Source organism: Miscanthus floridulus, unplaced genomic scaffold (assembly GCF_019320115.1).
Source record: "Miscanthus floridulus cultivar M001 unplaced genomic scaffold, ASM1932011v1 os_2187, whole genome shotgun sequence".
Classification (NCBI taxonomy): Eukaryota; Viridiplantae; Streptophyta; class Magnoliopsida; order Poales; family Poaceae; genus Miscanthus; species Miscanthus floridulus.
The window spans coordinates 2,979-24,079 of NW_027098148.1; the positions used below are offsets into that span (position 1 = coordinate 2,979).

The 21,101-nt window shown below is 43.3% G+C and overlaps 1 protein-coding gene across 1 annotated transcript; it reads right to left on the reverse strand.

Moving 5' to 3' along the window:
• Positions 1-383: 383 nt before the first annotated feature.
• Positions 384-1,689, reverse strand: LOC136534692 (probable WRKY transcription factor 67). The gene is made up of 3 exons (XM_066527077.1): positions 1,364-1,689; positions 1,177-1,284; positions 384-794 (listed from the first exon to the last, which is right to left on the reverse strand). The coding sequence occupies exons 1-3, from the start codon at positions 1,678-1,680 to the stop codon at positions 407-409; spliced, it is 813 nt and encodes a 270-aa protein (XP_066383174.1). The 5' UTR covers positions 1,681-1,689; the 3' UTR covers positions 384-406.
• Positions 1,690-21,101: the final 19,412 nt, after the last annotated feature.

Sequence of the window (21,101 nt, forward strand, 5' to 3'; positions counted from 1 at the left end):
TCTTGACTGCATGCCATTTGTCATGCTAATTATTACTATTTCCCATGTTTCTAATGCTCTCCATCAAACGTTAACAAGTTATAAGCTAGTACTATTAATTCCAGGACACTTTACCTGTTATGAAGACTTTGAGGCTGGGAATGGGATGGTTACAATTACAGGAAAGTTTAGATATTAGTACATCAACATTCTAGCTTGTGGGACACAGCATTTACAACTTTTAAGCCTTAATTTCTGCCCACTATTTACTTTCTGCAGATCCATTTTCTTTGCTTATCACACATATTATACTCTAAAGGTAACATACTTGTGTCCCTTTCTTGTCACAACTCATGAAGCAATGGCTGTCTGCATACGAACGGATTGATGTACACCTTCAAAGGAGTTCCTTCCCATCATTTCTTCCTTACGCCCATATATCTTCAGGGATCATCATAGAGGTAACCTCAAGTGCCCGGCCTGCCATTTCAATATCTGTGAAATCTATCAAATATTCTGGCGTGCTTGGCACCATGAATAAGTTTTCAAAGCTTTCATCCTGAATTCCAAGGACATCATTATGAACAACTGTTGACCCACTAATGCTTTGGTTATGATTGACAATTGGTGCACTATATTTTGTTGTCTCAACAACATATGGATGGATTATGTCATCCTTCTTGCAAATGTGCTGGCCGTAATAGTCAACATCGAACAACCTCACTGTTCCAGCGCTTCCATCTGATTCCTTCTGTTGAACTGTCTTAGTTGCAAGACACCCTTGGTCTTTACTATTGGCACATCTATAGTAGCTCCTGATTAAGCATGACATCATTATATTTTTTTATTATACACAAAAGGCAAAATGTGCAAAATATTATTCATCCACATAGATGAGAATATGTATGGCTGCAATTTTTTTTTCTCGAAAACGTATGGCTGCAATTTTGAGCTACAATATATGTGCACAAAGCTAATCATCCACACCTATTTTTTTTTGAATGGACGGCAAAAGCTTTGCCGCAAATTTTATTAGAAGAAAACATAAAAAAGGTGTCAGCGTAGTTTTTTTAGTGGAAACCGAGCAAAAAAACCACCCGACTAGAATACAACACGAGAATCCGAATTCAGTATAGAAAATATTATATATATATATATATATATGAAGTACATCAATACATATGTTTTATTACATACCTAGACTGCTTTGCTTTGGAGATCCACTTCTGTCCATACTTCCTCCATTGATATCCATCAAAGTGTGGTGCTTGTGTCACAACCGAACCTGTGTGTTGTGCATTCTTCCTAAGAGAAGGGATAAATATTTTAAGCACCACAGTAAATGATATATAGGTAAACATATATATGCTCTTTTGCTATATACCTTCTCTTATTTCCAATTTGTTTAGCTTCCTCCCCCAACATGTGACTATCCACGTTATTCTTGCCACCTTTTCTTCTATATTTGATAAGATCGGCCTGTTTCTTACTGTTATCGCCAAGTTCGAGAAAGGAGATAACCTTACTTGAGGAACTGAATATATCTTGGAAGAGTTGCTGCGCAAGCTTCTCCTGCCTACTACAGGGATCAAGTGTTGGTAGGATAAGGGTATGTAGCTCCATCACGAGGGCGCTTTGGTGTTCAATCTCATTGATCACCACTTGGCAGCCACTATGAGTGGAAGATTCAAAGATGTTCATTTGATGCTTTCTCAAATATATGTGGCTATAATAGTTGGACTTTGGAGCTGAAGGTGCTAGGTATATGCAGCTTTAGGCATCTATTTATACATGCAAGTAACATCACACAGTATGAGCATGGTGGAGGGAATGGATCATTTTTTCAAATTTTCTCACTGGAAAAGACTAGGGAGAGTACTGTGTCCCTATCCATCAGTAGTATGGTAGAACTAAAGGTGTCATTCAAGATCCTGTTTTTCTCAAACTGATGCATAAATATACATAGATCATGATCGTTGCGTAATTTTCATTCGATGCACATGTTTAATTACATTATGTGTGATGGGCCTAGGAGACACATTTGAAGTAGTACATAGTAATCACAACCAGAATTTTAGACTTCTCCTAGTGATATGGGCTTCTTATAGTGTTTTAGCATTCAAAATTTAGTATAAACTTTCCCTATTAAATGTCTCCTAGTGTGGATTTCCATGTGCTATGACTAGTGGTAGTGTTTTAATACTACTTAAAAACACTATGAGAATTCCACTATTTTAGTAGTGAATGTTATTATAAGGTCATATGATGATTATTAAATTAATGCCACACTAGTGGTACTAGTGTTTTAAATTGTTGGAGGAAGATAAGTTAGTATGAACTTAACTGTTGATCGCCAGATGATAAGGATTATTGACATATCTAATGCATAAAAAATGCAACTGATTTATTCATGTATAGAATATAATAGAGGTGATGCATAAAAATTACATTTGTAAGAAAATTGCTGTCCCCATAAGTTATTTGATGTGTGAATAAGCATTTTTGTTAGGTCACTTGTTTAGCTTGAAAATCGCTGACTAGATTGTCATTAGTTTTTATTCCTGTGGTCGACAGTTGTGATACAACCAAGGACTTGGCTAATCATGCAGGATCGACGGCAGTGTCTATATCGCTCACATGGCGTAGACACTCATGAAAGGAAACATGTACATGCATGGGCAATAATTCTAGAGGCTGTTATAGGGAGCAACGTTGCTGTAACTACACCGGCCGTAGGACAGGGACATGCTTGGTTGGACTCTAATAATGGTAAATGACACCTAGTTATTTGGAAATGAATGCAAAATAAACTAGCTAGTTAATTTCATCTTTTACATAACAGATGTGCTATGATGAAGTAGGTTATCATCATTTATCATCGGTTCAAACTTTAAACTTTGCGTAAGATAAATCATTACATGAAATTCAATTTATGTTAATCCTCATACATGCACGAGAAAAGAACTGCTGGTACACAGGAAGCCTGTTGAATAATTAAATTAAACAGTAAGTGGTTGTCAAAAACACGTTGAGAACCATGAAAATTGCATGTTATGTGTTCAAAGATCATAGATACTTCATAATATGAACATGTACTGATAGTTCCACTCAGACTAACCATGGCCTTGAACTAGTTTTGTTGACCGCCATGCATCATTATCAACCAAAACAAGAGAACAAAATTAAGTGATATGTGGTGAATCCTTCAGGATTCCTGAGCACCACATGAATGCCATACGTGTAAGCCAAACATACCAATTGATTGCGACAAAAGATAAGGGAATTGCTAGTTATAAAGAAATTTCCCTACATGCAGAATAGCGTACAGCAGTTCTCTCTCACATGTGCCACAGTTGGTGCACACACACAGAGAAAAAAAAATCTGCCATAGAACCTGACTGCCGATGCTTCCAACTTTGAGACTCAAATCTCAAAATTAAACGTTGAAACAGTTCCAACTCTTCACAGGTATACCTTAACAGGTGATGATGAGTGGATGACAATGAGCGGAAGAAAACTTTGTACTGTGTTTCCAAAGATTCTAGTAGCACAGCAGGAAGGACAATTGGAGGCCGTCCCTTCTTCCTGGCCCAACCTTGAGGGAAGAAGGCTTTTGTAGGATTCTAGGCTATAGCAGCCCAAATATGTGATCTTTGCGTACATTAGCTCGCTTACCTACCCGCACAGGTAACTCAAGAATTTAACTTTTACATACACAATTTTAAATACTAACTCCATCTTGAAATATAAGATAACCAAGAATTCAAAATATATCTCAAATTATAAAGGATTCTAGGCTCCAATCACATGCTACCTAGTTGCCATAAGTGTTTATTGTCAACCTAACCACTGAACCACCAGGCTCAAACACTACCGGACTCCTTGAGTTTGCCGAGTGCCCGAAACACTCGGCAAAATACCTAAAACACTCGGCAAATTGTTAGCCGAGTGTAACACTCAGCGAATAGCACTCGCCATAAACAGTTCTGGCAAAGCCAACTTTGCCGAGTGCCATTTATCGGGCACTCGGCAAACATTTTGCCGTGTGCAGTTTGGCTCTCGGCGAAAAGAAACAGTCATAACGCTAGACCCGCCGTTAACAGCAACTTCGCCGAGTGTCAAATGGCAAGGCATTGGGCAAATCTTTTTTTGTAAAATATTTTTGGTTTTTAGAATTCCTTTTCGCCGAGTGCTGCACTCGGCAAATGATAAACATATGCCGAGTGTCTCACTGTCAGACACTCGGCAAACATTTTTCAAACAGTATTTGGTTTTTTTAAAAATCCTTTTCGCCGAGTGCTGCTGTCACACCCAATTTTAAGGATAAAATTGAATGCACAATACTCATGTGTGCCCAGAAACAGTCACACACACAAGTCGACAAATCATATAAAGTATCATCACGATGTCTCTTACATCAGATCCATAATACAACTTAGTCTTACATCACACAGCGGAAATTAAAAGATAATAAATTCTCGTGGGCTTCATCACAGGGAAGGTCAACTGGTTGACCACAAGCCTAAAAATCCTCCGGGAAATCCTCATACCCGTTGTCATCTGTTACCCATCCGGGATTTTTATCCAAATAAAGAAAATAAACAAGTGTAAGTACATCCCGTACTTAACAAGCTAACATGGGGTTATGAAGCTCAAAGAGGGTTGACACAGGTTTACTGCAGTTAGCATTTTTAGTAAGTCAAGCTTTTATTCTCAGGTATTATCAAGTTATGCTTAAGCTCCCATTTAATCCCATAAAAACATATATCAGTGTCAAGTGTACCATATATCATCATAGAACAACTTAAATGATCAACAACAAGTATTCAGTTATTCTGTGAGTTTTTCGGGCCGCTCGTAACCGTGAGCACGGCTGTTATAACAGTTTGTTACCCTCTGCAGAGGTGGTGCACATTCACCGCGAGTCGTGATCCCCATATGCCCGGGTTAATTACTCCCATGTCACTACCAAGGTGAGCGGGCAGGGTACACTATGAAGCCATTTCATAGGTTTCCCTAACAAGTTAGGGCCGCTAGGTTTCCTTGGCAGGCAGATGTAGGAACCCCCCTTTCCTATGGCACATATCCATCGCGGCTATACTCATAGGAACAGAGGCAGCCCTATACCCAACGTGGCAAGCCCCATTTGCGCCAAAAAGGTAACCTCTAACTAGCTAGGAACGATCCTATTACTGAGCTAAAGTCAGAGCCATATGACTCTCCCGGTTGCACTGTCAGTCCCAGCTTTTGCCGACAGATAAGTCCTTATGGAGAGCTGGGAGCAACATGAACAAAGGTCATTTGCACCTTCGCCCTATGGAACAGTTGTTATGAATCATGTTAAACTCTTAGTTCCATTGCATCATTCATCCTCATGTATGTCAAGTTCAGTTAGAGCACTAGCAATCTACCCATATGCATTGAACCCATAGGAGACAAGGAACAAGATAAACAATCACTAGGATGTCCTTACGGGTATCAAAATTAGATACATGCAAATGAGTAATTGATTAAAGTGAAATAGGACATCAAGGAAGGCCCATACTATACTTGCCTTGGTTCACAAACTCGTGCTGGTCCTGCTGGTCATCGAAGAGTTCTTGGTCTCCAACGTTTTCCTCACCGTCTGAACGCGACCAACACAGCAACATACAACATTCCAAAAGCATTCATGCAAAGCAAACATTCCTATCATTAGAACAGTACACCAACAGTATGGAAAACAAGATAAAATGTTTGTAAACATAATCTACGTCTCGCTACGATCACGTCAACGCGAAGTTCATGAAAAACGGAGCTAAAATGCGAAAGTTATGATTTAAACGGGTTTTCCTATAGCCATATATTTAATTAAATCTAATCATGAAATTAAAAAGTTCCAAACTTGACTAACAGTAGTTCCAACATGTAGCTTATGATATTACGAAGCTAACGCGATTTGAATGGATCAATTCGGAGCTAAAACGACAATTTTATAAGCGAAACAGTTCAAACGGCATTTCTGTAAATACTGAAAACGTATTTTTGACTTAAACCGTGAAGTTTACGCTTTCCAAACGGGATTGCACATTCGGGGAACTACGCCTTGGACTGCGGGTTAGGACTTAGAAAAGTCCAGGGTCTCTTTTACAAAACAGCCACGCGAAGGGGTATCGGCTGATCACGGCCATCGGATCATGGATGGAGGGCTCGGATTAGACCTGGGGAGGGAGAGAGAAGAATTCCGGCCGGCCACAGTGACGCCGGCGGTGAGGCGCCATTGCCGGCGGCGTGGAGGTCTCGGCCGCGCGCGGTAAGGGGCTAGGGTTCACCAAACGGAAATCCGAGCGCACCGGGGGATGCGGGGGAGGAAAGGGGTCTTGGCCATGCCGATACGGCAGCCGGGAATAGCGAGTAGCGCGGTGGCCGCCATGGCCGGCGACCACGGCTTGCGGAGCTCGCGGCCAGAGCTCAAGAAGCCAAGAAAAGAGAAAATAGAGGTACCAGGAGATAGAGGGAGGCCGGGGGGTTCTCACCGCGGGGAGGAAGGAGGACAGGGAAGCTCGGCGGCGGTGGTCCGTGCGAAGGAGAAGACGGCAGATCCCGGCGACCACGGAACGGCGGTTACGGAGCTTCCTCGGTGCTTGGCGAGCACGAAGAAGAGCCGGGGAGGCAGCAGGGTGCGCGGGGGATGGCTCGGCTGCTATTTGTAGCGGCCGGGGCGCGAGGTGGGGCACTCCCATGATGCCAGTCGTGGGCGGCAGTTGCGGCCAGGGCGGGCGCGGTGGTTTTTTGCCGCAGCGGGGAAGAAGGCGGCGCCGACAAGCGGGGCCCGGGCGTCAGCGGTAGAGCACGGGGGAGGCGCGGCGGTTGCTGGCGCGTAGATGGGTCGGCGGGTCTTGCTGGGCCGAGCGGCCAGGGCGCGCGGCTGGCTGGCGGTTGGCGCGGTGCTGGGCCGAGCGGGAAAAGGGGAGGGGCCAGCGGGCCGAATTCAAGAAAGGGGAAGAAAAGAGGAAAAAGATTCTTTTCTTTTCTATTTCTTCTACAATTTTCCAAATCCTTTTTTAAATTCAAATTTCAATTCTTTTTGAAATCTTTAACAAATTCCAAGCATTCACAAAATGATATGCAGCAGCATGTATGCATCAAAAAGTTTTCTAACCTTATTTTTAAATTTTAATTCCACAAAATTTATTATTTCCCTATCTTTTAATGCACACACCTTTGCTTAAATAAATCATATTTACTAATTTTAAAAGAATGCAAATTTTAGGATGTTACAATTCTACCCTCCTTAAGATGAATCTCATCCTCGAGATTCGGGTGATTGCTTACTCAAACAGTTGGGGATAAGTCTTTCTCAGATCCTCTTCTCTTTCCCATGTAGCCTCATCCTCTGTATAACGATTCCACTACACCTTGCACATCTTTACTGTTCGGCTTCTCATAACTCTTTCGGCAGTTTCCAAGATCTTTATCGGATACTCTTCATAAGTAAGATCTTCCTTGATAGCAAGTTCTTCCAAAGGAATTTGTTCTTCTGGTACCCTCAAACACTTTTTCAATTGGGAAACATGGAACACGTCGTGCACACTGGACAAACTCTCAGACAGTTCTAACTGATAAGCTACCTCTCCACGTCTCTCTAGGATCTTAAAAGGTCCTATATACCTTGGTGCTAACTTTCCCTTCATATTGAATCTTCTCACACTTCTCATTGGTGACACTTTCAAGTACACATAATCACCAATATCGAAAGTCAGCTCTCTTCTGCGGGTATCCGCGTAACTCTTCTGTCGGGACTGAGCTACTCTCAAATTGTCTCTAATCATTCTCACTTGTTCTTCCGCGTCTCTAAGGACATCGGGACCAAACACTTGAGTTTCTCCAGTTTGATTCCAAAACAAAGGCGTTCTACACTTACGCCCATACAACGCCTCGAAAGGCGCCATCTTGAGACTCTTCTGATAACTGTTGTTGTATGAGAACTCTGCGTATGGCAGACTCTTATCCCAACTATCACCATACTGAAGTGCACAAGCTCTCAACATATCTTCCCAAATCTGGTTGATCCTTTCAGTCTGTCCATCAGTTTGCGGGTGGTAAGCAGAACTGAAATTCAACTTTGTCCCCAAAGATCTATGTACTTTATGCCAGAATTGCGATGTAAACTGAGTGCCTCTATCCGACACAATTTTCTTGGGAACACCATGTAAGCACACTATTCTTTCCATGTACAACTCTGCTAGTCTTGCACCAGTATAGGTAGTCTTGACTGGTAAAAAGTGAGCAACCTTGGTGAGTCGATCCACTATTACCCATATTGAATCATAACCTCTTTGAGTGTGGGGCAGTCCTACAATAAAATCCATACCAACTTCTTCCCATTTGCATTCAGGGATCTTCATTGGTTGTAGTAACCCTGCAGGTCTTTGATGCTCAGCTTTCACTCTTTGACAAGTGTCACACAATGCCACATATTCTGCCACATCTCTCTTCAAACCATACCACCAATACTTCTCCTTGAGATCCAAGTACATCTTGGTACTCCCGGGATGTATAGAGTATGCAGACTCATGGGCCTCTTGCAGAATTGCATCTCGTATAGCTTTCACTTTAGGTACACATATCCTTTTCCCGAACCAAAGAGTACCATTCTCATCCATTCTGAATCCGGGTGCCTTTCCAAGCACTACATTCTCTTCTATCTCTTTAAGTTTTTCATCCTCCAATTGACCTTTGCGTATCTCTTTTTCCAAAGTAGGCTCTATCACCAATTCCATTACATTAGTGACCAGGCTCAAGTTGAGATACTCCATTTCAGCACACAACTCTGCTGACATAGATGTTATCTGAAGTCCATTGGCATAGCTCTTTCTGCTAAGTGCATCAGCTACGATGTTTGCCTTTCCCGGGTGATAATGCACTTCCAAATCATAGTCTTTGATCAATTCCAACCAACGACATTATCTCAGATTCAGATCTGATTGGGTAAAGATATACTTCAAACTCTTATGATCAGTATAGATATCACTCTTATGTCCAATCAGATAATGTCTCCAGATCTTTAAAGCATGAACCACAGCTGCCAATTCCAAGTCATGAGTAGGATAATTCAACTCATGCTTCCTTAGTTGTCTAGATGCATATGCAACCACTCTTCCTTCTTGCATAAGCACACATCCAAGACCCAAACGGGATGCATCACAATATATAGAGAAGTTCTTGTTTAAATCGGGCAAGATTAATACTGGAGCTGTAGTCAACCTCTTCTTTAGCTCTTCAAAGTTTGCCTGGCATTTATCCGACCATACATACTTAGCATTCTTTTCCAACAGAGCTGTCATGGGCTTGGCTAGCTTGGAAAAGCCATCAATGAACCTTCGGTAATATCCAGCTAATCCCAAAAAGCTACGAATCTCACTTACAGTAGTTGGTGGTTTCCAATTCAGTACATCTTGCACTTTGCCTGGATCCACTGCTATTCCACCATTGGAGACAACATGACCCAGAAAAGAGACTTCCTTTAACCAAAACTCACACTTGCTCCGCTTAGCATACAACTTATGTTCTCTAAGCTTTTGCAAGACCAACCTTATGTGTTCCGCATGTTCTTCTTCAATCTTAGAGAATATTAGTATGTCATCTATGAATACTACCACAAATTTATCCAGAAACTCCATGAACACCTTATTCATCAGATACATGAAGTATGCAGGTGCATTGGTCAATCCAAAAGACATAACGGTGTACTCATATAATCCATACCGTGTAGTGAATGCTGTCTTGGGTATGTCCGAGTTCTGAATCTTAAGCTGATGATATCCAGATCGGAGATCAATCTTGGAGAACACATGAGCTCCTCTCAATTGATCAAACAAATCATCAATCCTAGGCAAAGGGTATTTATTCTTGATGGTAACCTCATTAAGTGAGCGGTAATCCACACACATCCGTTGACTACCATCCTTCTTATCCATAAAGATCACAGGGGCCCCCCATGGGGAAGAACTGGGGCGTATGAAACCTTTTTCTTGCAACTCTTTTAGTTGTTTCTTAAGCTCTTCTAATTCATTAACTCCCATTCTATATGGACGTTTAGCCATTGGTGCAGTTCCAGGTAATAATTCAATAATGAATTCAATGTCTCGGTCAGGTGGCATACCTGGCAAGTCATCGGGGAAGACATCCGAGAACTCCTCCACGACACGATCTTGTTCATTGACTTCACCATCTAGTTGGTTCACTATGCCTATAGGCTGAGCTTGCACTACCACTTCTACACAGATTCTATCTCCATTGAGTGATGTCACAACCACAGATTTCTCCTGACACTGAATCACTGCCCGGTGTTGTTTCATCCAATCCATTCCCAGGATAAGATCAATTCCCGCTGTTCTCAACACAATAGGCTTCACTTTGAAGTCTACCCCCCTTAAGGAAATGCTAGTTGAGGGGCTCCAATAAGAAGCTGGCATACTACCTCCTGGGGAATTCACTAGTATGGGGTTTTTCATGGCACACAAAGGTATGCTATGCATTCTAACAAAAGCTTGGGAGATAAAAGAATGCGAAGCACCTGAATCAAAAAGTACGGTAGCAGAAATAGAGTTGACGCTGAATGTACCCAACATGACCTCAGGCGTCTCCTAAGCTGCATCAGATGACACTTAGTTCACCTTCGCCGTGTGAGGTGGTCAGGCGTTGAACTTCTGATTGTTGGTCTGGTTCTGAGGTGCTTGTTGGTTCTGCTTCTTAGGACACTGATGAGCATAGTGACCTACTTCTCCACATCGGTAACAAGCATTGGGATTGTTGGGTGCACCACTCTTCACAGGAGCATTGTTGGGCACTCCCTGGCGTGTTGTAGGATTGCTGGTCTGTTGCGGGGTACGCTGATTTCCAAACTGTTGCTGATACTGAGGGCGTTGCTGGAACTGGTTCCGCTGAGGATACTGACCACGGTTTCCCTGGTGTGTTGGTCCTTGATTCCTCTGCTGGAAACCTTGCTGGGGATAAGCACATGGGCGAGTGTTGCTTCTAGAAGCTTGCCCTTGGAGCCTTCTCTTCTTAGCTTCCATCTCCTTGCGCTTATCATCAATCACGATTGCGCGATTCACCAAAGACTAGAAATTAGGGTATGTATTAGACATCAGCTGGAGCTGCAGTCCATCATATAGTCCCTTGAGGAAACGGCGTTGCTTATCCTTGTCATCCGCTACATCATTAGGAGCGTAGCGTGATAGTTGGGCAAACTTATCCCGATACTCCGCCACAGTCATTGATCCTTGCTTGAGAGATCTGAATTCTTCCTGCTTCAGTTCCACAAGTCCATCAGGAATATGGTATGACCGGAAACTGTCCTTGAATTCCTGCCAAGTGATAGCAGGAGCATTGTTGGGACGTCCAAACTGGAATGATTCCCACCAATCCTGAGCAGCTCCTTGGAGTTGCCCAGAAGCGTACAACACCTTCTCAAGGTCGTTGCATTGTGCTATGTTTAGTTGTTTCTCCACAGCACGCAACCAATCATCTACCTCCATAGGGTCTGAGGCATGGGTGAACACCGGTGGACGACCTTTCATAAACTCTCCACGCTTATCTCTAACCTGAACAGGTGGTGGTCCTCTTGCAGGTTCATTATCCAAGCGCTGCATCATAGCTTGCATCAGCTGCGCTTGCATTCCCAATATCTGTTCCATGGTCACAGGTGGCGGTGGTGGATTTATAAGAGCATCACGCCCACGACCACGGCCTCTGCCTCTTCCTCCTATTGCGGCCATCTGTTTTCCAACAAATGTGCAAAATTTAGAGATTTTTCCAATTATAGAGAGCTTACAAAAGATAAGAAACAATGCTGAGAATTTTCTGGACAAGATTCAAATTCAGCAGTTCAGTAAAACTGTTATAACTCGAGTTTTAGAGATCCAACAGAGGTGCACCAAGATTTGTTAGAAAGCTTAGGACATAAGCTACAACTTTCATTTAGACCACTTTTACAGATTCGGACTCACACATAGTCAAAAGTAGAGCTAAACCGAAACTGTTCTGAGTTCCAGACAGCGCAGGAACATCAACTTGTGACAGCTAGATCTCCCAAACCTGAACAGCTATTGACGTGATTCTAGAGACACTTGAAAGATACAGAGGTCTAGTTATCTCCACAAAAATTTCAGAATTTTTATCATCGCAGATTTGGAGATACCAAAAAAAGAACACGTGCTGCTCCAGAAATCAGCACAGCAGAGATAAGATAAAGCGAAACATCTGCATTAAGATTTCATTCTAAACTTAAAGTTCTAATCTAAGGAAGTTGTGGACATGCCCACAAACTTCCAGCAATCAAGCAAAATACCAAATCAACCAAGTTCATAAATTAAGCATCTAATCAACCAGGTTCACAAGACCAACAAGACTAAATAAGAACACGAACTAACGACGTGGTAATCTAGATCAAGGCACCTAACACCTATGGAGCGGTGTCAATCATGGTGAAGGACTGACGCTTCTTCTTGTAGATGGAAGGCTGTCCAAGTTGTGCTCGAAGTTCATCCACTTGTTTCTGAAGACGTCTCTGCGCCCTCTGAGATGCACGCAGTTCTCCTTTGACTTCCTCATCCACTCCCTGCATAGCGTGGACATGCTGCACCGTTGCCTCCAGAGTTGGGTCATTCTCTAGTGGAGCCAAAACCTGCCAAACACCCTCATGATCATTTCGAGGAAGGAACCTGAAGCGATCCTCCCTCATGGCCTCAAAGCGACGACCATGGTAGTGGATGTAGGCATTCTGTGCTGCATCCTCCATGCCATCCAAAGCATGGGCTCTCCTGGCAGGGGCACAGTGGACAGTCTTCACCTCATGTCCATTCTTGATGTCGTTCCAAGTGGTGACCACCAGCTCTACCTTCCAGAAGGTAGCCTCCAATGGATGCTGGTACTCGGCGCAGTGGTACCTGATGGAGGCGTGCAAGTCGGGGTAGTAGTCATCCAGCACGTGGTTGAGGAGAGTGTGGTAGTAGGCTGTCTCTGGAGCTGGCTTGAAGTAGTACTTGCACTTCCAGCCAATCTCCTTGTCCTCCACGGGGACAGCTGGGGAGGGTGCAGGTGTAGGGGAAGTAGCCGTCGACTCCTCAGGTGTAGCTACAACAGGATAGACGGGCACGGCGACTGGTGTAGAAGCAAGTGTAGGCGTCGGTGTAGCCATCTCCTCATCGTCGGAGATGATCACAATCTCCCTCTCCGCCAGTGGGGCACGCGGGGTGAACATGGCACGATAGCCGGCGGTGCTGAGTCGAGCAGTCTTCGGATTATGAGACATCTATAGATTTAAAGTGAGATAGAATTAGAATCAACAATTTTAAATAATAGATTAAGGTATGAAAAGCATAAATGTTTTAATAAAATAACAAGAATAAGACAGTAAGCAAGAAACCAGAGGAGCAAAGATGCTAAAACGACCATTTTCTAACTAGGCTTGCATCCTACAGTCAACACGGCTCTGATATCCAATTATGTCACACCCAATTTTAAGGATAAAATTGAATGCACAATACTCATGTGTGTCTCAGGAAACAGTCACACACACAAGTCGACAAATCATATAAAGTATCATCACGATGTCTCTTACACCAGATCCATAATACAACTTAGTCTTACAACACACAGCGGAAATTAAAAGATAATAAACTCTCGTGGCCTTCATCACAGGGAAGGTCAACTGGTTGACCACAAGCCTAAAAATCTTCCGGGAAATCCTCATACCCGTTGTCATCTGTTACCCATCCGGGATTTTTATCCAAATAAAGAAAATAAACAAGTGTAAGTACATCCCATACTTAACAAGCTAACATGGGGTTATGAAGCTCAAAGAGGGTTGACACAGGTTTACTGCAGTTAGCATTTTTAGTAAGTCAAGCTTTTATTCTCAGGTATTATCAAGTTATGCTTAAGCTCCCATTTAATCCCATAAAAACATATATCAGTGTCAAGTGTACCATATATCATCGTAGAACAACTTAAATGATCAACAACAAGTATTCAGTTATTCTGTGAGTTTTCCGGGCCGCTCGTAACCGTGAGCACGGCTGTTATAACAGTTTGTTACCCTCTGCAGAGGTGGTGCACATTCACCGCGAGTCGTGATCCCCATATGCCCGGGTTAATTACTCCCATGTCACTACCAAGGTGAGCGGGCAGGGTACACTATGAAGCCATTTCATAGGTTTCCCTAACAAGTTAGGGCCGCTAGGTTTCCTTGGCAGGCAGATGTAGGAACCCCCCTTTCCTATGGCACATATCCATCGCGGCTATACTCATAGGAACAGAGGCAGCCCTATACCCAACGTGGCAAGCCCCATTTGCGCCAAAAAGGTAACCTCTAACTAGCTAGGAACGATCCTATTACTGAGCTAAAGTCAGAGCCATATGACTCTCCCGGTTGCACTGTCAGTCCCAGCTTTTGCCGACAGATAAGTCCTTATGGAGAGCTGGGAGCAACATGAACAAAGGTCATTTGCACCTTCGCCCTATGGAACAGTTGTTATGAATCATGTTAAACTCTTAGTTCCATAGCATCATTCATCCTCATGTATGTCAAGTTCAGTTAGAGCACTAGCAATCTACCCATATGCATTGAACCCATAGGAGACAAGGAACAAGATAAACAATCACTAGGATGTCCTTACGGGTATCAAAATTAGACACATGCAAATGAGTAACTTGATTAAAGTGAAATAGGACATCAAGGAAGGCCCATACTATACTTGCCTTGGTTCACAAACTCGTGCTGGTCCTGCTGGTCGTCGAAGAGTTCTTGGTCTCCAACGTTTTCCTCACTGTCTGAACGCGACCAACACAGCAACATACAACATTCCAAAAGCATTCATGCAAAGCAAACATTCCTATCATTAGAACAGTACACCAACAGTATGGAAAATAAGATAAAATGTTTGTAAACATAATCTACGTCTCGCTACGATCACGTCAACGCGAAGTTCACGAAAAACGGAGCTAAAATGCGAAAGTTATGATTTAAACGGGTTTTCCTATAGCCATATATTTAATTAAATCTAATCATGAAATTAAAAAGTTCCAAACTTGACTAACAGTAGTTCCAACATGTAGCTTATGATATTACGAAGCTAACGCGATTTGAATGGATCAATTCGGAGCTAAAACGACAATTTTATAAGCGAAACAGTTCAAACGGCATTTCTGTAAATACTGAAAACGTATTTTTGACTTAAACCGTGAAGTTTACGCTTTCCAAACGGGATTGCGCATTCGGGGAACTACGCCTTGGACTGCGGGTTAGGACTTAGAAAAGTCCACGGGTCTCTTTTACAAAACAGCCACGCGAAGGGGTATCGGCTGATCACGGCCGTCGGATCATGGATGGAGGGCTCGGATTAGACCTGGGGAGGGAGAGAGAAGAATTCCGGCCGGCCACAGTGACGCCGGCGGTGAGGCGCCATTGCCGGCGGCGTGGAGGTCTCGGCCGCGCGCGGTAAGGGGCTAGGGTTCACCAAACGGAAATCCGAGCGCACCGGGGGATGCGGGGGAGGAAAGGGGTCTCGGCCATGCCGATACGGCAGCCGGGAATAGCGAGTAGCGCGGTGGCCGCCATGGCCGGCGACCACGGCTTGCGGAGCTCGCGGCCAGAGCTCAAGAAGCCAAGAAAAGAGAAAATAGAGGTACCGGGAGATAGAGGGAGGCCGGGGGGTTCTCACCGCGGGGAGGAAGGAGGACGGGGAAGCTCGGCGGCGGTGGTCCGTGCGAAGGAGAAGACGGCAGATCCCGGCGACCACGGAGCGGCGGTTACGGAGCTTCCTCGGTGCTTGGCGAGCACGAAGAAGAGCCGAGGAGGCAGCAGGGTGCGCGGGGGATGGCTCGGCTGCTATTTGTAGCAGCCGGGGCGCGATGGGGGCGCTCCCACCATGCCAGTCGTGGGCGGCAGTTGCGGCCAGGCCGGGCGCGATGGTTCCGAGCCGCGCGGGGAAGAAGGCGGCGCCGACAAGCGGGGCCCGGGCGTCAGCGGCAGAGCACGGGGGAGGCGCGGCGGTTGCTGGCGCGTAGATGGGCTGGCGGGTCTTGCTGGGCCGAGCGGCCAGGGCGCGCGGCTGGCTGGCGGTTGGCGCGGTGCTGGGCCGAGCGGGAAAAGGGGAGGGGCCAGCGGGCCGAATTCAAGAAAGGGGAAGAAAAGAGGAAAAAGATTCTTTTCTTTTCTATTTCTTCTACAATTTTCCAAATCCTTTTTTAAATTCAAATTTCAATTCTTTTTGAAAACTTTAACAAATTCCAAGCATTCACAAAATGATATGCAGCAGCATGTATGCATCAAAAAGTTTTCTAACCTTATTTTAAATTTTAATTCCACAAAATTTATTATTTCCCTATCTTTTAATGCACACACCTTTGCTTAAATAAATCATATTTACTAATTTTAAAAGAATGCAAATTTTAGGATGTTACAGCTGCACTTGGCAAATAATAAACATATGCCGAGTGTGGCACTTTCAGACACTCAGCAAACATTTTTCAAACAGTATTTGGTTTTTTTTAAAAATAGCTTTTCGTCGAGTGTCTTGGTGATAACACTCGGCAAATTGTGTTTGCTTTGCCGAGTGTCTTGGTCATAACACTTGGCAAAACCTCAGAAATCTGAATTTTTTTTTGTTTTTGCATTACATTTCACAGCACACATATATATCACAGCACATATATATTACACAGCACATATATCACATATATATATCATCTTCACACACCACATATCACATACATCACAATAATCCACAATGGTACACAAATGTCATACCACAATACCAACATAAGGTTCGAGTTTAAAGTATCCACCACAAGTGCATTACAAGCATAAGTGCAACACAAGGAATAAGTTCAACACATGAAAAGAAGCAAATCACCAATGAGACCACGGCGACTGCTGCGGTGGGTCATGAGGTACATCGTTTGATGCCGCCGATTGACCCTGCACAAAGAATAGATAAGATTAATTCTCTGGAGAAGCTAATCGATTGGTTAAACTTCCATTAACCAACCATGTCAGTTGAATCGCTTGACACCAAGTACAATATACAATCAGGCACTCCGGCCATACTCCATGATGCTCGTGCAATGAGATTGTCTCTAGTAGAGCTAAAGCTTTGAGCTGATTGCCCCAAAAGTACGGGCACGTGGACTAATCGGCACGTGCTAGGAGTATTAGCTACCTGTAGCTTTCTGACCCTAGCTGTGATGGATGGATCATCAAGCCTCGTGAGGAACAAGTGATTGAAATGCTAATCCTGCAATCCACCTTATCCCTGCAAGGTCATTGGCCTCCACTCTTTTGTCAATCGTCAGGGGTGATAATTATCTCGGAATGGGGGCCTAAAGTCAAATTAAGTCGCTTATAGTACTTGATTTGACGCTATTTTAACCTCCATTGATCTGTCAGAAGAAACTTTTAGTCTCCTTAGAGACGTCTGTCATGCATATCAGCACGATCTTGTCATGGACTCATGATTAGATCTGTCATAGTGAATGAACTTCAATAGTAACTTTTTTCCGTTGCTAATTTCATGATTTTATACTGAAAGTAGTAATTAATTACGCTTATAATAGTGAAGATAACATTGAGTAGCTTGTATTAATTAAGAGGTTGAAAGTTGTAGAATGACAGGGCTACTTTTGGGTGACAAAAATGATATGAATGGCTTGGGCCTTGTTTAGATGCCACCCAAATTCCACGATTGGACAATATTTGTCAAATAAGACGAAAGTGGTACTATTCATCGGGTTGAAATTTTTTCGCAATCTAAACGAGGCCTTGGCTGGTAAAACGCAATTGCTCCGCTGTACTACATTTGTAGCCAGTAGGAGTACCTACCTAGTCCTAGCTAGGCTAGCATCTAGTAGGGCGACTACTGACTGCTACGTACTCTACGTTATGAACAAGTCCCACAAGTGGCCACAGAGAAGCAAAAGCTATGTGATAGACCACTGGCATCACATATCAAACACCTTGGCAGGAGTATGAGAGGATGGGGGCGAAACTGGGGCAGTAACATAAGGAAAAAGAAACAAGAATTATTTATAGCAACTGAGAGGAGAGACAAGTTGTGGTGGAGATCAGAAATTTGAGCCCAGAAGAGTGGAAGGAACGATATGAGTGGCGAGTAGAACTGATAGCAATTTATGAAAAAGAGGAATTGTTCTGCCAGAGAAGAGGACGGGAAAATTGGCTACTGAAAGGAGATGCAAACACCAGTTACTTCCAGGGGATAGCAAATGGTAGGAAAAGGAAAGGTTTGATCAAAGAACTACATGAGGGGGATAAGGTACTAACAGAGAGACTGATGAACCTAAGAGGCATATTACTGATCTCTGTTACGGCCGGCCAGGCAGAGGAAGTGCAGAGATGGGACCAAACCAGCGCAGTTGGTAGGAGTGACCGGCCAGCTGCCAAGGCTCTATGCCTCGCTGCGCATCTATCCTCATTGGATGGCACAAGTAGTGTGTCACCAACAACTAGCTCAAATGGAAAATCCACAGGATTTTATTTTAAGATAAACAACACACACACACACTAAATGGCCAAGAGAACAGCTGCTAGTCCACCAAGCGTACTTCAATGATGACTTCAGGGCCTCCTACTTAGTGGCGTCCAGCTAGCAGGTTCGTTGTCATTAGCTTAATCAGATTAATAGTAGTTTAGCTAAATTTCCCTCCTCTTTTTCTTTGCAATACAAATCACGCTTGCTGACATAAGGTAGCAAAAGATAATTTGTCTGAGATAAAAATTGATCTTCTCCATAGTAGCACACCAAAAAACATTTGTAGACAGGAAGCATGAGAAATCCTGTACCCAATACTCACTTAATTTCTGTACATATGTATCAGCCTGACAAAATGGTAAATCAACCTAAGAGCACAATTGACAAAATGGTATTTTTTTTTTTGCACAATTGAAGTAACGTAACAACCTAAGAGCAGCACCATTGACGAATGAATCCAGGCATTGCTTTGCATGCTCGGACATTGACGAATGAATCATGGTTGAACATCGACATCAGGAGACGCATAAAAATTCATGTGCTGTCATGCCATTTATCTCACAATACCAAATCCACTCGACGTACACAGAAATTTCGGCGGCAGGAAAGGCACCTCCCATAATTTTCAAAACGATATTTACAAATCAACTGTAGATTAAACTTTAAGCAATCAGACTTCAAAAGGCAAATCTGACTCAAAAAACTATCTCCATCCTCAAATGAACAGCTATTTTTGAAATCACTCTGAAATAGGCAAGAGTAACTTGAAACTACGAATTGCAGGTAATAAGAAGGGAATTATGTCAGGGAATTCATTGCTTGTGCGGTAAGGGATTCCTAAGGAACTTAACCAAACATGGAAGTAGAAGGCATACACCAACACAGTAATCAACTTTGGGTAGCAGAAGTCTAGCTATTTCCTTCCCAACTTTGGGATCCTGACAACCTAGCAAGCGATAGATAATATATGAACGAAGGGGATACACCAATCCAGGGGGCCAGGGCGAGAAACATGGGTAACATTGTAACAAAACATCTCTAGAAGAGTTTACGAAATTGGCAGGTGACGGATACCGCGCCTCGCTCTGGTTCATGAGCACAACATCGTCATGCTGTTCCGGTCGTGTGGCTTCTGCTCGCGATCTACGGTGACTGATGGTGTCTAAGCAGGACAATATGAGAAGCAGTGAGAATACAATGGGGCTTACCGGAGAATGGGGGAAGCGGTGGGATCCTGCGGTGGGCTCCTGCGGCGACGGCGAAGTCTCCGTCGATTCTCTCCACAACCCTAGGGCGGTTTCGTGGGCGTGCTCCGCGCTCGTGCTCGGTTTCGCGGCGGGGACAGGGGCGTGGGCCAGCCTGGTGGCTGTGGCACGACCGGCCACTACTACAGAATGGACTTGTTGTCCCGGGCGGTAACAACCTTTAGGCCCGGTTTACCACCGCGCCGGGACAACGATCCCGGGACTAAAGGTGGAACCTCAGTCCCGGGTCATCGAGCCGGGACTAAAGAGGGACCTTTAGTCCCAGTTGGTAACACCAACCGGGACTAAGGCCCTCCAGCCGAGCAAACCTGGCGCACCCTTTAGTCCTGGTTGGTAACCCCAACCGGGACTAAAGGTTCCTTTTCTTTTTCTTTTTTTTTTGTTTAATTGTTTCAGTTCAGGTACACGTATTTGTTTAATATATAAATGTTTTTATGTACGTATTCTACGCTGCTAATATAAATACACGCATGCGTATAATTACATCTAATTCTCATCTTGAGCATTATTATATTCGAATAAAGTATGAAACTATATATATTATAGATATATATATATGTATATATACAACACTTTCATAATCTTGTTCTCGAAAATAACGATATCAATAAACATTTAATTTACATCATTTATTTCTTAGGATCAAGTAGAACTCGCCGTGGGATTTAGCACTTTTTCTAGAAGAATATCCTGCTATTGACTCTTGAACTGCTTTCAGATGGTCTTTTTGCATGACCCTTCGTTTCAACCATTCAGTCTTGCATTTGAAATAAAAGGAAAAGTATTAATACACATATATGTATATATATTCATTTAAAAATAAATAAAAATTGATATATACGTACTCTGAGGACATCTTCAGGAGTTCTTCTTATGTCGCATGATAAATTCACAAACTGTAGTATCCACACAAGTTATTACCTGATTCCTGCCGCAAACACCACTGTACGAGAAGAAGATTATTCTCATCATCTCACACGTAAATTGAAGTACGATATAGTAATTAAACACGTGGGGAAGTGTATATAGTACAACTTACTGGTATTTCAACTACATTAGTGGTGCCTTGCAATCCTTGCGATGTTGCCGAATAACTCTTTCCAAACCCTGTGCGACCAATAATGTACGATCGTTAATAAATTATGGCAAAGTCTATTCATAATAGTTGTGTGCGAGAGATCGAAATTACCCCTGGATAATGTCTATCATATCTTGGTATAGTGCCCGTTCTTTTCTCAACGAGTCAAAGATTAGTAACCGACTTGAGTTTAACTCAATAACAATGAGTATCCAGTGAAAACTGCATTGGTTTATACACACACGT

Excerpts from the sequence above, each read along its gene's own strand:
- LOC136534692 (XM_066527077.1), bottom strand. The coding sequence starts at position 1,680 with ATGAACATCTTTGAATCTTCCACTCATAGTGGCTGCCAAGTGGTGATC. Across the intron at positions 1,285-1,363 it reads CAAATTGGAAATAAGAGAAG|GAAGAATGCACAACACACAG; the intron begins GTATATAGCAAA and ends CCCTTCTCTTAG. Across the intron at positions 795-1,176 it reads TCCAAAGCAAAGCAGTCTAG|GAGCTACTATAGATGTGCCA; the intron begins GTATGTAATAAA and ends ATGCTTAATCAG.